Raw genomic sequence first — 14633 nt, 5'->3', positions numbered from 1 at the left:
CCTGCTGGTCACCTTTTTATGACACATCAACAGCTGTATATTTGCACATCAGTGATTAATTTTTATGACAGTTTTTCTCTTCATCCCATGCAGTCTGTCCAAATGGCTGGTTTGGTCTTGGCTGCCAGTTTCAGTGCCCTTGTGAGAACAGCAACCGCTGTGATCCCATCTCAGGCGTCTGTGTATGTAATGACGGCTGGACTGGAGCCAACTGTGAAAAGGGTAAAGACCCTTTGCTGCTGCCTTTAGATGTTCCTTCAGACATCAATTCCAAGCAGAGTGGAGGAGATGTGGTTAGGATAGGGAATAACTAGCTAATATTTTGTGGCAGTGTGTGAGCCTGGAGACTGGGGAGCCAACTGTCTGAATGTGTGTAACTGTACAAGCAGTTCAGTGAACTGTGACCCAGCGACAGGGCAGTGCCACTGTGAGGCAGGTTACACCGGGACCCACTGTGAGCAAAGTATGTAGCTTATTCTAGTACCATATAATATAATGTACCACATAATAACATGTGTGTGTCACACAAACTGTGCTTTTTTTTTTTTTTTGAAGAGTGTCCCACAGGTTATTTTGGGCCAGGCTGTCGCCACCAATGCCAATGTGAGAATGGTGCAGAGTGTGAGAATGTGGGTGGAGCCTGCACCTGCCTGCCAGGCTGGATCGGAACATATTGTGAAAAATGTAAGAGAGGATAGACTTGTGGAAGTATGAGGAAAAGATATCATTAATGTCACAGCTCTGTAATGAACAGAACCAAACAGATGCAAGTGTGGGTGTGTCTCTGCAGCCTGTCCTCAGGGATTCCACGGTCTGGAGTGTCAACAGAAGTGTGAATGCCTGAATGGTGGTCAGTGTCACCATGTGACGGGAGTGTGTTTGTGTCCAGCTGGCTGGCTTGGCCCCCACTGCACCTCCAGTGAGTCTAATACACAAGATGCATATACAAAATATTTCTCTTAGCAATCTGTTCTCTGTAGTAAAGTGGTAATCCAGATGTTCAGTGTTTGTGTGGGAACCAGTGGTCTATGTTCAGGACATTCATTATTTGAACATGTTAAGTAAGTCATGCCATACGGCTTCACTCCAACTATGCTGTGATGTGGAAAGTTGGTTGTCGTGTGCAAGGACTTTTTGTAGCACTTTGTTGATTACTGTTTGCTATGTTACAGAATGCCAGGATGGCACCTTTGGCCCTGGCTGTAATCTGAGCTGTAACTGCTACAATAATGCCAGCTGTGATCATGTTAATGGGCAATGCCATTGCGAACCGGGCTGGGCTGGGCCAACCTGTGAAGAAGGTAGAGCATTCTCCAATGGAGAAATTGAAATGTACCTTTCATTTACAAAAATAACTGAGTCAAAGATACTAGTCTTCTAATAATTTGATTTTCTCTGAAAAACATTACAAAAGTATTGATATGACATATATTACAATCAGAAAAAAATGGAGCTTTTAACACAAAACCTAGAGATGGTTGTTGACCTGCACAACTCAGTCAATAGATGAAAAAGCACATAAGCATGGGAAAACAATATTAAAATTCTATACTATAAAATGTTTCAACATGCTTGTATCAGTGTTTGCTATATGAGCATTTGGGCTGATTTTGGAGCTAATGGTTCAGGGGATAATGGTGTCACATATTCTGATATTCAAATATATGGATATTTTACCTCTGCCAGGAGATTAAGACTCGGCTGCAGATGTTTTGATAATGACCCCAAAGATAATGACCCCAAACATATGTGAAAACCACCACAGAAATGATTGTAAGACAAAAAAAAAATGTTTTGCAACAAACATCTGTTTCCATATCTGAACCTGCAGTCTGACAGTCCACTTAAGTAAGACTATGAATGTAACATAGTTTGAAAGCTGTATTTGCACTATAAAAATATCTTTGCAAACACTCATTCATTCATTCTCATTAACAGCTTTATCCTGGTCAGGGTCTGCAACTGAAGATTATCCTAGGAAAACTGGGCACAAGATGAGAATACACTTTTGATTGGCCTGCATGTGAAATTCATTTAAATTTAATGAATGGTGCCAATATGTGTAGTGATAATAGTGTATGTATGGTGGTATCCACACACTGAAAACATAGTATAACTATGAATAACAATCCCAGGCCACTTTAGAATTGGCTGAATAGCGACAATTTTGCACTAAATATATTGTATGAGCTTCTGTTTTAGTCATGTGGCAGAAATTAAGCACAGTGTAATAATTCTTACACCTGTGCATGTGCTCATGTATGCAAACAAGTGATATAAAGAGTGTTTTGCAATTTCCAGGGAACATATATTCACATCACAAAGTTCTATTCTCTGTTAATGAACATGCTGACCTGGTGAAAGAGACGGTTCTTGCTGACATTATAAATCATGGCACCATTGTGGTTTAGAGTTTAATGGATGTTTGATTTTTCCCAGAATGCATGGCTGGATTTTATGGAGTGGACTGTCGCCAGGTATGCCTTTGCCAGAATGGTGGGTCATGTGACAAGGCCAGTGGGCACTGCTTGTGTGCTAGTGGATGGACAGGGATAGAGTGTGAACTAGGTAAGAAGATCTGTTATAGTACTTACCAATTTATTTTATGTGCTATTAACATTATTGTGATCAAGTACCTCTTCCTTTTTTCTTTTTGCTTCATTAACAGAATGTGCTCCAGGTTTCTTTGGTGCTGACTGCCAGCATACATGTGAATGTGAGAATGATGGTGTGTGTGACCGCCAAGATGGAAAGTGCACATGTCCATCAGGCTGGGTGGGCCAGAAGTGTGAGGCGGGTAAGAAATGGCCAAAGAGATCATCTTAATGACTGCCTGAATGAAAAGTCAATGGAAAACCAATGTTGTGCTTTGTGCTGTTCATCTTGACCGTGTGTGTAGCTTGTGAAGCAGGGCATTTTGGTCCTGGCTGTCAGAAACTGTGCCGATGTGAACATGGAGCCCCATGTGAGCACATAACCGGGGTCTGTCTGTGCCCACCAGGCTGGAGAGGGCTCCACTGTGAGAAAAGTCAGTTCATTTATCCTTCACCGCTCTCTGTAACACGATCCATGGTGACACCTACTTCCTTAGAATTTATGTTGCACTTTGTCGAATTTATTGTTGCGCTCTCTTGGCCTCCACTGGTAACATTTTGTTTTCACAGCATGCTTACCTGGCTTTTATGGGCAAAGATGTTCTCAACGATGTCTCTGTGCCCATGGAACATCTTGTAATCATGTGACAGGGGAGTGTAGCTGCCCTCCTGGTTTCACTGGAATGAGCTGTGAGCAAAGTAAGAACATACAACTTGCTAAGTGGTCAAATAAGCATTACAGAAACACCTGACCTGTGTGAATTTGGATATACTAGAACATAAGGATACTTAGGACAGTTTACCTTAACAGCGTTTATTTTTTGGCCTATAAGGAAAGTCAAAACATGTTACTCAGCGCTTTCAATCAAACTGCTTGATATAAGTAACATGGCTTAATTCATGCAAGATCAAATAAAGGCATGGGGTTAGCATCAAAAAGGAAGTTGACTGCAAAACGTTTGAGGTAGGAAAAATGCTCTAGAATGTTATAAGGCTTTTCCCCCCAATAAGGTTATAAAATTGTCATGACTAATATATTACAAATATGATGCAGATGTACAGTATATATATACACATATGATGTGTTACTGTAAAAAAGAAACATCTGTAATCGTTACAACTTAATCATTTTCAAGATGGTTCAGCATGGTTCTGGGACAGAGAGTGGCAGAGTGAGTTCGCAGGACTGGTGGCCACTAATCGGAGGACTGGTGGTTCCTGGCCCACATGCCTCCACATGCTGAAGTGTCATTGGGCAAGACACTGAACCCCATGGCATGCTCTGCTTCCATTTGTGTGTGGGTGAATGAGAGTGTACAGCGTTTTGTAGAACCCCTAAAGTTTAAAAATAAAATGCTATATAAGTGCAGACCATTTACAGTAAGTTGAGTGAAGATATGATGGGTGCATGAAAAACTCAGAACTATGGTTAAATTAATGTATCTGCATTAAAACGTGTTAAAATATCAGTAAAATGGTGTTCAGTTTTGAGAAAAGGGTGAGCTGTGCTTCTTTTTATGTAAGTTTTTCCTTTACATGTAAATAGTCAACACAAGAAAGCTTATACAATGTGGAAATTCAAAAAATTCACCCTACTTTTTTCAAAGAATCATATTTTTATTTTTTATTTTGGCAGAATGTCAGCCTGGTACATACGGACTAAACTGCAAGCATATGTGCCAGTGTTCTGAGGCTAATCACCTGTGTCATCCTGTCACTGGAGTCTGTTACTGTGCACCGGGCTACCATGGTGACAAGTGTAATATAGGCAAGATTCTGTTATTCTTTACATTTTCTTCTAGAAAATCAGAAATATGTAGTACAATATGTAAGTTTTGCAAGTGTCTGTGCTTGGCTATTTGTCACAGAATGTGACGATGGTCATTATGGTCCAAATTGTGAGCGTGAATGCCAGTGTCTGAATGACGGTGTGTGCCAACCTACCACGGGCACTTGTGACTGCCCTCCAGGATACATCGGAGCTAACTGCAATATCAGTGAGTGACAAAGAGACAGAGACAAAGTTATCTTTTTTTTTTTTTTTTTTTTTTTTTACATAAAAACACAACTCCTCTAACACACCTGTTTCAGTGACTTTAATATATATCAAGGATCTGATTAGCTGAAGGTAGCTCCATCACACCTGTTTCTAATACTCAAATGCTACTGAAGATATTGATTAACATGACTCATGTATTAGATTACAGATGAGCATTTTCAGTCTTACTCCCTATTTCATACCTGAATGAATGAGATTCCAGTAGCTTCTTTTCTTATGAACCTGGATCTTCACTTCATACAGTATATAGTAATATGTTCACATTTTTTTCTTAGAACATAAAAAGTACAGATGACTCAGTATTGTGGTTATATAACACAGCTTTATATCACTGTAGCTGTTTTTGTAATCGACAGCCTAGTCAGTTTGCAGCATCACACTCTTTATTTTGCTGATAAGGTTAATGGTCCATTTGCAGGAGGTGTCTATTTACAAAATTCAGGCAGACAACACAAACACAGTATGACAATATAACCGACTGTAAAGGTGATCCAAAGGGAAATGTCCATGTAAATGGCAGTCAGAATACAAGGCTGAGAACTCATACAAACACAGGGAATGGCAAAACTTTGCATTGTTCCATATTATGTGCTGGGGTAATGTAATGCTAAAATCAGGGAATTGACAGGAAATGTACAGTGCTGTGAAAAAGTATTTGCCTATATATCCTGATTTCTTCTCTTTTTGTGTATATCTCACACTAAATAGTTTTAGATCTTCAAATGAAATACAACATAAAACAAAGGCAACCTGAGTACACACACAATACAGTTTTAATTTTTTATTTTTTTATTGAAGCAAAAAAAGTTATCCAATGTCTTACCCAACTTATTTTCACCAATGTAAAAAACTAATTGCCCCCTTAAACTTAAAATCTGGTTGTGCCACCTTTAGCAGCAAAAACTGCAACCATACGTTTCTAATAACTGGAGATCAGTCTTTCACTTACTTCTAGGACTAGGATTTACTCTTTTGCTTTGGATCATTGTCTTGCTGCATAATCCAGTTGTGCTTTAGTTTCAATTTACGGACTGAAGACTGGAAATTCTCCTTTAGGATTTTCTGGTAGACAGCAGAATTCAGGTTTTCCTCAAGTATTGCAAGTTGCCCAGGCCCTGAAGCAGAAAAGCATCCCCACACCATCACACTTCCACCACCATGCTTGACCGTAGGTATGATGATCCTTTTATAGAATTCTGTGTTTGGTTTATGCCAGATGTAAAGGGATCCCTGTCTTCCAAACAATTCCACTTTTGACTTATCAATCCACAGAACATTCTCCGAACAGGTTTGAGGATCATCAAGGTGTGTTTTGGCCAAATTCAGATGAGCCTTAATGTTCTTCTGGGTTAGCAGTAGTTTTTGCCTTGCCACTCTTCCATGGATAACATTTTTGACCACTGTCTTTCTGATAGTGGAGTCATGCACAGTGCCCTTTATTTATGAGTAGCTGCTGTGCTCTTGGAGAAATTTTGGAAGGTCTGACACTTCTGGGAAGGTTCACTACAATGCTGAGTTTTTCCATTTGGAGATAATGGCTATTACTGTGGTCCTTTGGCGTTCCAGAACTTTGTAACCCTTCCCAGACTGATGTATTTCAATCACCTTCTTCATCATTTATGGAATTTCTTTCAACTTTGGCATAGTGTGTTACAGGGTAAGACATTATAACCAACTTCATACTGTTTAAAAAGTTTTATTTAAGTGTTGATTTGATTGAACAGGGTTTGCAGTAATCAGGCCTGGTTGTGTCTAGTCCATCTGAACCTCATTATGAATGCAGTTTCATAGATTTGGGGTTCATAGATTAGTAACTATGGGGGAAAATACATTTTCACATAAGCCCAGTATTGGATAACTTTTTTGCTTCAATAAATAACATTATCATTTAAAAACTATTTTTTGTTTACACAAGTTGCCCTTGTTTTATCTGAGATTTACTTTCAATTTCTGAAACAATTTGGCAGGAGATATACACAGAAACAGAAGAAATCAGGATGGGGTAATTACTTTTTCACAGCACTGTAGAACTATTGGTATGGCAGTATTCTGGTGATCACCAGCTCTGCTGTATGTCAACAAAATAGTCCAACCCATAGCAAGTACATTATTAGAAACTTTTCTCAAGCATCTATCTTTTTTGTGATTGACAGAGTTACTTTTCCCTACTCTGTGAGCAAAAACCACTAAATGAAGTATTATCTAACGCAAGAGGTGATGTGTGCCTGCAGAATAAAATAAGCGGACCACCAACAAGTTTCTCGGTAACAGTAGTTTATCTGGGCTATAAATTTTCTTAAGGAAGATGAGAGAAAAAAATTATTGCCAATATGGATGGAAAATAAACAGTCTGGAGCCCAAGTAAAATATGGAAATACCAGCCCCTCGTGTATAATTAATCCTATCCAAAAAGGGTTCTAGTGAAAAATATATTTGATGTTAAATTAGAGGGGGTAGAATATTGATTAATATTTTTATTTCCTTCTCATCAGCATGTCCAGCTGGCTGGTATGGACAAGATTGTGAGCAGGTAGCTCTGTGTGGGGAAGGAGCCATTAGTGATTCTGTCACAGGCCGGTGTGTGTGCAAGATCAGCCATCAAGGAGAAGACTGTGGACAAGGTCTGAGCTATTACAACAGTGTGTTCTTAATGATAATGATAAAAATAAGAGTTTGTGGTGCAACTATCACGTCTATCTATTTAAAGCTTTATTTAAAAAATTTATTGATTTGTGTGTGTGTGTGTGTGTGTGTGTGTGTGTGTGTGTGTGTGTGTGTGTGTGTGTGTGTTTCAGGTTGTGCACAGGGCTGGTTTGGAGAAGACTGCACTCAGCGCTGTAACTGCAGTAATGGTGCACTGTGTGATCCTGTAACAGGAAACTGCACCTGCGGCCTAGGCTGGACTGGGGATAACTGTGATGCAGGTAAATTACACAAAAGAGGTTATAAATAGTTGCTGAGAGTGTATAGTGTCTGCTGTTTACAAGGTCGCTTAAAAGTATTAATTGCTTAAGTTTATTTAGTTTCATGTAATTCATTTTATTTAATTGTATTTTTTATTATCTGCAAACTAAACAAAATTCAGTATAAACAAAATTTTAAAAAATCACCATCTTTGTGTGTGACATCTAGTGTTTAGACTAAGTATTAAGTACTAAGCAAAACTTCCATGTGGCTACTGCCTTTTCCCCTTTTAAAACAAAATGAACCAAAATTATAACAGAATAAAAGAATTATGTAATTAACGGTCATTCAAGTGAATCCCAGTTTAATTGTGCATTCTTCTGATCAAAAACTCATTAAATTCTCTTCACAGCTCTGCCAACCATGGTCATGATTTACTGAGATCCCAAATAATGAGGACGAATAGCAGATAAATTGTGCATGCAGCTAGTGAGTGTATTGCAGGTCCGTCCAGAGATCCATTTTCTATACCGCTTATCCTACTGGGTCGCAGGGAACCTGGAGCCTATCCCAGGGAGCATGGGGCACAAGGCGGGGTATACCCTGGACAGGGTGTCAATCCATTGCAGGCCACAATCACACACATTCACACAATACGGATACTTTGGACATGCCAATCAGCCTACCATGCATGTCTTTGGACTGGCGGAGGACCGGAGTACCCAGAGGATTCCCCCACAACACGGAGAGAACATGTAAACTCCGCACACACAGATCCACGGCAGGAGACGAACTCCCGTTTGAACCCTGAAGGTGTCAGGCGAATGTGCGAACCACTACGCCACTGTGCACCCATATTGCAGGATAAAAGTGAAAATGTCTGCAGTTTAAATGAATACCTCCCCCATTTATGCTGCTGTGTATGTGTCTCTTAGAGTGTCCAAGAGGCAGGTATGGTGCTAACTGCCACCAGCGGTGTGATTGTAGGAACAATGCCACTTGTAACCGAGTGACAGGAGAGTGCCAGTGTGGTCCAGGATTCTATGGCCATCTCTGCCAACATGGTGAGGGTTAAAAAGTACAGAATGGTTGTGTATTTTCACACCAATATAATCTTTTCCCAGGATGTCCTTCATGACTCCATTTTTTTTTTAAATCTGAAGCTTGTCCTCCTGGATTCCATGGCCACCGCTGCAAGCTTGCTTGCAACTGCCATGGCAAGGCCGAGTGTGATGCCAGGACGGGCCAGTGTCTCTGTCCTCCAGGTTATTATGGGGAGCACTGTGAGAAAGGTGAGGAACAGTTTATAGGTTGAATCTCTGTAGAAGTCATGATCCCTCGTTTTTCATACTGTTCTTCTTTCAGAGTGTGAACAAGGCAGTTTTGGGCCTGACTGTGCCGATGTATGTGACTGTGATGGAGACACAGCATGTGACCCTGTGACTGGCAAGTGCCTGTGTGGAACAGGAAAGATGGGGAGCCGCTGTGATACAAGTAGGCCTAAGATCTTGTCAATCAGTAGTTAAATATAAAATTAGTAAATCACTGAAATTAACATTCCTGGGCAAAATACACCAGGCCAAGAATAAAAAACAAAAAAAATTGTGATCTGAAATTGCATTGTACATTTCTGGTAGACATGTATTTGAAAAATTGTTTCTATTAGTCTCTGCGTAACAAGGCTATTTTGCTATTTTTGGCTGAAAGATTTTGATGTCTTTTGTTTAATTTTTTGTAAGACATTGTTATGGTATTAAAAGTGTTTTCTTTCTTATGCTAAGCCTGTACACTGAATCACTATGGACCAAAATGTTCAGAAAGCTGCAAGTGTGGAAATGGAGCACAGTGCAATCCACGGAATGGACAATGCACTTGTCTGAATGGCTGGATAGGACCAAACTGCTTAGAAAGTACATTTCTCATTACTTCATTTGCTATCATTCATCGATTTGCTATCACATGCTATCATTCATCATTCCTAAAAATTCACCACAGGTAATGTTCTGTTTGTTCCGTCTCCACAGGCAGCTTACTTACATCCAGTCATCAGCACTACAGAGGGAAGAGGAAGAATGAGCCACAACGCAGTGCTCCAGTATGACAACTGCAAAACATGTCCTGTATCTTAATGTTAATTTAGGCTTTTAAAAAGCCTAACTGTGCACTATGACTCTGTCTCCAGAACAGAAATTGGAACTTTTTTTGCATACCTGAGCAAACTTGATATTAAGAATGGAAATTTATATATATATATATATATATATATATATATATATATATATATATATATATATTTGCATAGATGAAAGATGCACATAGACATGAAACTTTGCTAATGACCCACTGCGAAGGAGAAACCAATGATGATGGAGAAAAAGTGGCTAATGAACTTCATTCAACTTCAAACATTTCAAAGTTGTATAAAATATGTATGGATATGTTTATATACAGTATTTGTATAATTATGCAAATGTTTTATAATGTCATTTGTATCATTTGTATTTACATTGACATTGCCACCAAAAAATTTCTGAAGATTTTAGAGGTTGTTTTCCCTTTAATAATTGATTCCTCATTTATACAGTACTGTGCAATGTAAAGAAATATAGGGTAGTGAGATGCAATTATGCAGTTATGCAATTTTCATATCAAAACAAAAGTAAACAGTTCTTTCATATATATACATACATATACATATATATATATATATATATATATATATATATATATATATATATATATATATATATATATGTACATAAACATTAAAAATGTATATTGCACAATAGTGAAATACAGATGTGGCCTTTAAGAATGCACGTTTTTTCACGCGGTATCACGCGATTCGTCACTTGTGATCACGCGGTATACTGTAGGCACGGTTCTAAGAATTTAAATTCATTTGTTGTGCTTCACACAATAACCAGTACAATAAAATGGAATGTGTGGTTGAATGGTTCACATAAAAAATATTATGTTTCTCACCAGAACTTATGATAAACCTAATTTAAACAAGTTTCTAATTACAAGATTATGTAAAATATAATGTGAGTGTGATTGAGTCTCGTAGTACAGGTACTATAGTATTTAAGTTAAAGAGGTTTTGTATGTGTGCTAGTATATTGCAGTGGTAACATGCAGGTTTACTATGCAAACATATATTTTTATTTATTTTGCAAACATATTTTTAAGTATGTATATTTAATTTTTGGCATGCATACTTAAAATTCTAGTATGCATATAAACTTTGTGTCCATACTTAATTTGTGTACAACTTTTAAAAAAGCATACATATTTTGCATACTTATTGTTCAGTATTTGTACATATTTTTACTGATTTGTACTTTCATGTTTCTTTACTTAAAGAATTCTATGTATTAGCAAATTAGGTAAACGTTGCTTATTTAATTAATCCATAGGATAAGCTTGTTAAACTTTAGCTGGCTCCTGCTACTCTAACCAGGATGAATACATTGGATGAATTAAGCATTTCAGCATGATTCAGATGCTCAGACTGATATATAAGGAATAGTAAAAACCTAAGGCTTGATGAATGACTGCAGTGGTGAGTTGGCATAATGGTTAGTGTTAATATTTCATGTTCCAAGGGTTATAGGTTCAATGCTGAACTGTGGTCCTTGCTGTAGTGTTTCACGGTTCCTACTGGGCTTGTGTGGATTTCCTACAGGTTCTCTAACTTTCTAAAATTTAGTATACATACTTATTTTTTACGTATGCATATAAACATTGTGTATATACTTAGTTTGTGTACAACCTTTTTTAAAGCATATTTATTTAGCATATTTATTGTTTAGTATTTGTACATATTTTACTTATTTGTACTTTCACATTTGTTTGCTTAAAGGCTTCTATGTATCAGTAAATTAGGTAAACGTTGCATAGTTACTTAATCCATAGGGTAAGCTAGTTAAACTTTAGCTTGTTCCAGCTGCACTGGTGAGTTGGCATAATGGATAGTGTTATGAGTTCATGTTAAAAGGGTTGCTGGTTCAGTGCTGAACTGTGGTCACTTTTGCAGAGATTCACGGTTCCTCCTGGGCCTGTATGGGTTTCCTACAGGTTTTCCCGTTTTCTCCCACCTCTTGAAAACATGCCACGTAATGGTTTAGCTAAAAGTCTGACTTGTGAGACTACCATGACTCTGACCAGGACAAATATGTTGATGATTGAATGAATTGTTTCAGCATGATTCTGATGCTCAAACTGATATATAAAGAATAGTAAACACCTAAGGCTTGATGAATGACTGCAGTGGTGAGTTGGCATAATGGTTAGTGTTAATACTTCATGTTCCAAGGTTGTAGGTTCAGTGCTGAACTGTGATCCCTTCTGTAGTGTTTCACAGTTCCTTCTGGGCTTGTGTGGATTCCTACAGGTTCTCCGGTTTTCTCCTACCAAACATCCATCCATCCATCCATCCATCTTCTACTGCTTACTCCTTTTCAGGGTCACGGGGAACCTGGAGCCTATCCCAGGGAGCATTGGGCACAAGGCGGGGTACACCCTGGACAGGGTGCCAGTCCATCGCAGGGCACAATCACATACACATTCACACACCCATTCATTCACTACGGACACTTTAGAAACGCCAATCAGCCTAGCATGCATGTCTTTGGACTGGGGGAGGAAACCGGAGTACCCGGAGGAAACCCCCGCAGCACGGGGAGAACATGCAAACTCCGCACACACATGGCCCCGGCGGGACTTGAACCCCGGACCCTGGAGGTGTGAGGCAAATGTGCTCTCCTACCAAACATTACTTTTAATATTACTTTAATATGATTCAGCATCTGAATCATGCTGAAACACTTAATTCATCCAATTTATTCATCCTGGTTAGAGTTACAGGAGCCAGCTAAAGTTTAACAAGCTTACCCTAAGGATTATTTTACTAAGCAAAGGAATATGAAAGTACAAATCGGTAAAAATATATACAAATAGTAAAAAATAAGTATGCAAAACATGTATACTTTTTAAAAAGTTGTAGAAAAAATAAGTTTGGACACAAAGTTTATATGCATAATTGAAAAATAAGTATGCATACTAGAATTTTAAGTATCCATACTTAAAAAATAAGTATGCATGCTAGAATTTTAAGTATGCATGCCAAAATGTAAATATACATACTTAAAAACAATTTTGCAAAATAAATATACTTTATTTGTATATTTATTTCGAAACATTTGACCTACGTCTGTAAGTCTCAGGGTGTTATGTTCTCCAGTGTATTTCTGTTTGCGCTATATGCCATTCGTGTGTCTATGTCGGTGGTGGGATGGGTGTCTTTTGTCTCCTCCCCTTCTTTAAGTTTACATAAATACTTACAAAATAAGTATGCATACTAGAATTTTAAGTATGCATGCCAACACTTAAATATACATACTTAAAAATCAGTTTGCAAAATAAATACTGTAGGTTGGTCTACACCAGTAAGCTATGACCAACAGATGGACCCAGAGCACACATTTTCAAATTTGTAGCAATTTTTTAAATTGTCCTCAACATTCAACTCATGCTACAAATGTAGCTCACAATGCTGCCACGAAATGCCTGAATTTGCATCCGTTTTTTTATCCACAGAAAACTCAACAACCTGAAAAGTGAAACATTTCACGAATATGCCATTTTAATCCACAGGCAAATAAATTCCTTTAATCCTAAATGATGAGTTTCTAAAGGTTAGAGGTTAAACAGGGAATAGAGGCCCTATGATGTATGTGTGTGTTTGTGTGTGTTGGCATATATGTGTGCTTACAGGCAGTATTCTCTTGGACAGTCTGACTGTCCTTTACTGTAATCAAGTTGATATTCCCTATACGCATCCTATCGACTTCTCTAGCATATAGATTAGGACTTATTTACACCTTGATAATGTTTTATTATGCAGTACTTTGCAGGGGAAATGATGGTAAAATATAATGGTTTGTGTGCGTGGCTAGATTCTATGTTTATCAGCACCTTGTAATCTAACACTGAAACATTTAATTAATCATGGTTTGTACCTGCTTTTATTTTATTTTTTTTTATTCCACTAAAAAACATTTCTACGGGTAAGGGTTAAGTCAGTCTGTGTACTAAATTGTAGGGCTGCACGATTATGGCCAAAATGATAATCCAGATTATTTTGAGCAATATTGAGATCCCGATTATTTATCACGATTATTCATTGATTTTAGGGACAACATATTTTTATTGCACTTTCACATTTAAATAAACAGACTGCTGCTTTCACCTCCATGTTTTGCTACATTCCTGCTAATGTACAAATCTTTGCATCAAATTAGACTGATCCTTAAAGTGCATCATCTAGTAGAAGCAAATTATAAATAAAATAGTACCCAAATTATAAGATAAGTAAAAATAAAAATGCCATCAACCAAATGAAAATATGCATCAAATATAACAATATGCAACCAAATGAAAACAATGCAGGCCCATGCAGAAAAGGCAATAACAATGTTTACAGGAGGAGAGATGCAACCAAATAACCCAATAGAGTGGTGCAGGGATGATGTCATTTTGTACCGAAACCCGGAAGTTCCCTTGACAAAAACACAATAGGATTTTCACATAGACTTTTGAATTATTTCAAAAAGGGCATGAGAAAACTTGAGCTGGTCAATTATGACATAATTTAGGAACATAGTGTGAGCCATGAGACATTAGTTTAAGCTTCTGATAAACTAAATGTAATATTTTCAGTTCATTTTACAGGCTGTATGCAAAAATAACCGTTAACCTGTTCCACCTTGTAAACAAATATAATAAACCTCAATGTTCAGTCTTTGAAGTCTGGTCCTCTTAAACATATTTAAAGCTACACTATTATTTCCACTGTCATGGTTCTGGGCTGGAGCCAATTCTCGAACTGCTCTGCGTATATTGTGTATATATCTGAATAATCTCACATAGGATGTGATTGGGTGAGCGCAAAGCGCTCTTGGGGGATTAAATAAAAACATGGAAACTGGAGTTTACTGTTCTAGTGATATCTGGCAACCGTGAGTTTAAATGAAGTAAATGCGCTGTGAGTTGGTGTAGAAGGAGAGCCGTGG

At 38.0% G+C, this 14633-nt stretch overlaps 1 protein-coding gene across 1 annotated transcript in view; it reads left to right on the top strand.

The window, feature by feature from the left end:
* Nucleotides 1–9804, top strand: part of megf6a (multiple EGF-like-domains 6a) — a 31996-nt gene extending 22192 nt beyond the window's left edge. Inside the window, exons 17-34 of the mRNA XM_053643363.1 lie at nucleotides 94–222; nucleotides 332–463; nucleotides 556–684; nucleotides 791–919; nucleotides 1173–1301; nucleotides 2440–2568; nucleotides 2669–2797; nucleotides 2900–3028; nucleotides 3165–3293; nucleotides 4231–4362; nucleotides 4463–4591; nucleotides 7146–7274; nucleotides 7449–7577; nucleotides 8493–8621; nucleotides 8721–8849; nucleotides 8923–9051; nucleotides 9339–9467; nucleotides 9582–9804. Of these exons, the coding sequence (XP_053499338.1) occupies nucleotides 94–222; nucleotides 332–463; nucleotides 556–684; nucleotides 791–919; nucleotides 1173–1301; nucleotides 2440–2568; nucleotides 2669–2797; nucleotides 2900–3028; nucleotides 3165–3293; nucleotides 4231–4362; nucleotides 4463–4591; nucleotides 7146–7274; nucleotides 7449–7577; nucleotides 8493–8621; nucleotides 8721–8849; nucleotides 8923–9051; nucleotides 9339–9467; nucleotides 9582–9658 (2276 nt within the window). The 3' untranslated portion in view covers nucleotides 9659–9804. The remainder of the gene's footprint in view (nucleotides 1–93; nucleotides 223–331; nucleotides 464–555; nucleotides 685–790; nucleotides 920–1172; nucleotides 1302–2439; nucleotides 2569–2668; nucleotides 2798–2899; nucleotides 3029–3164; nucleotides 3294–4230; nucleotides 4363–4462; nucleotides 4592–7145; nucleotides 7275–7448; nucleotides 7578–8492; nucleotides 8622–8720; nucleotides 8850–8922; nucleotides 9052–9338; nucleotides 9468–9581) is intronic.
* The last annotated feature ends 4829 nt before the right edge of the window (nucleotides 9805–14633 follow it).

The sequence above is a fragment of the Ictalurus furcatus genome, chromosome 15, assembly GCF_023375685.1.
Source record: "Ictalurus furcatus strain D&B chromosome 15, Billie_1.0, whole genome shotgun sequence".
Taxonomy (NCBI): Eukaryota; Metazoa; Chordata; class Actinopteri; order Siluriformes; family Ictaluridae; genus Ictalurus; species Ictalurus furcatus.
This window is presented reverse-complemented; position numbering and strand designations above follow the sequence as displayed.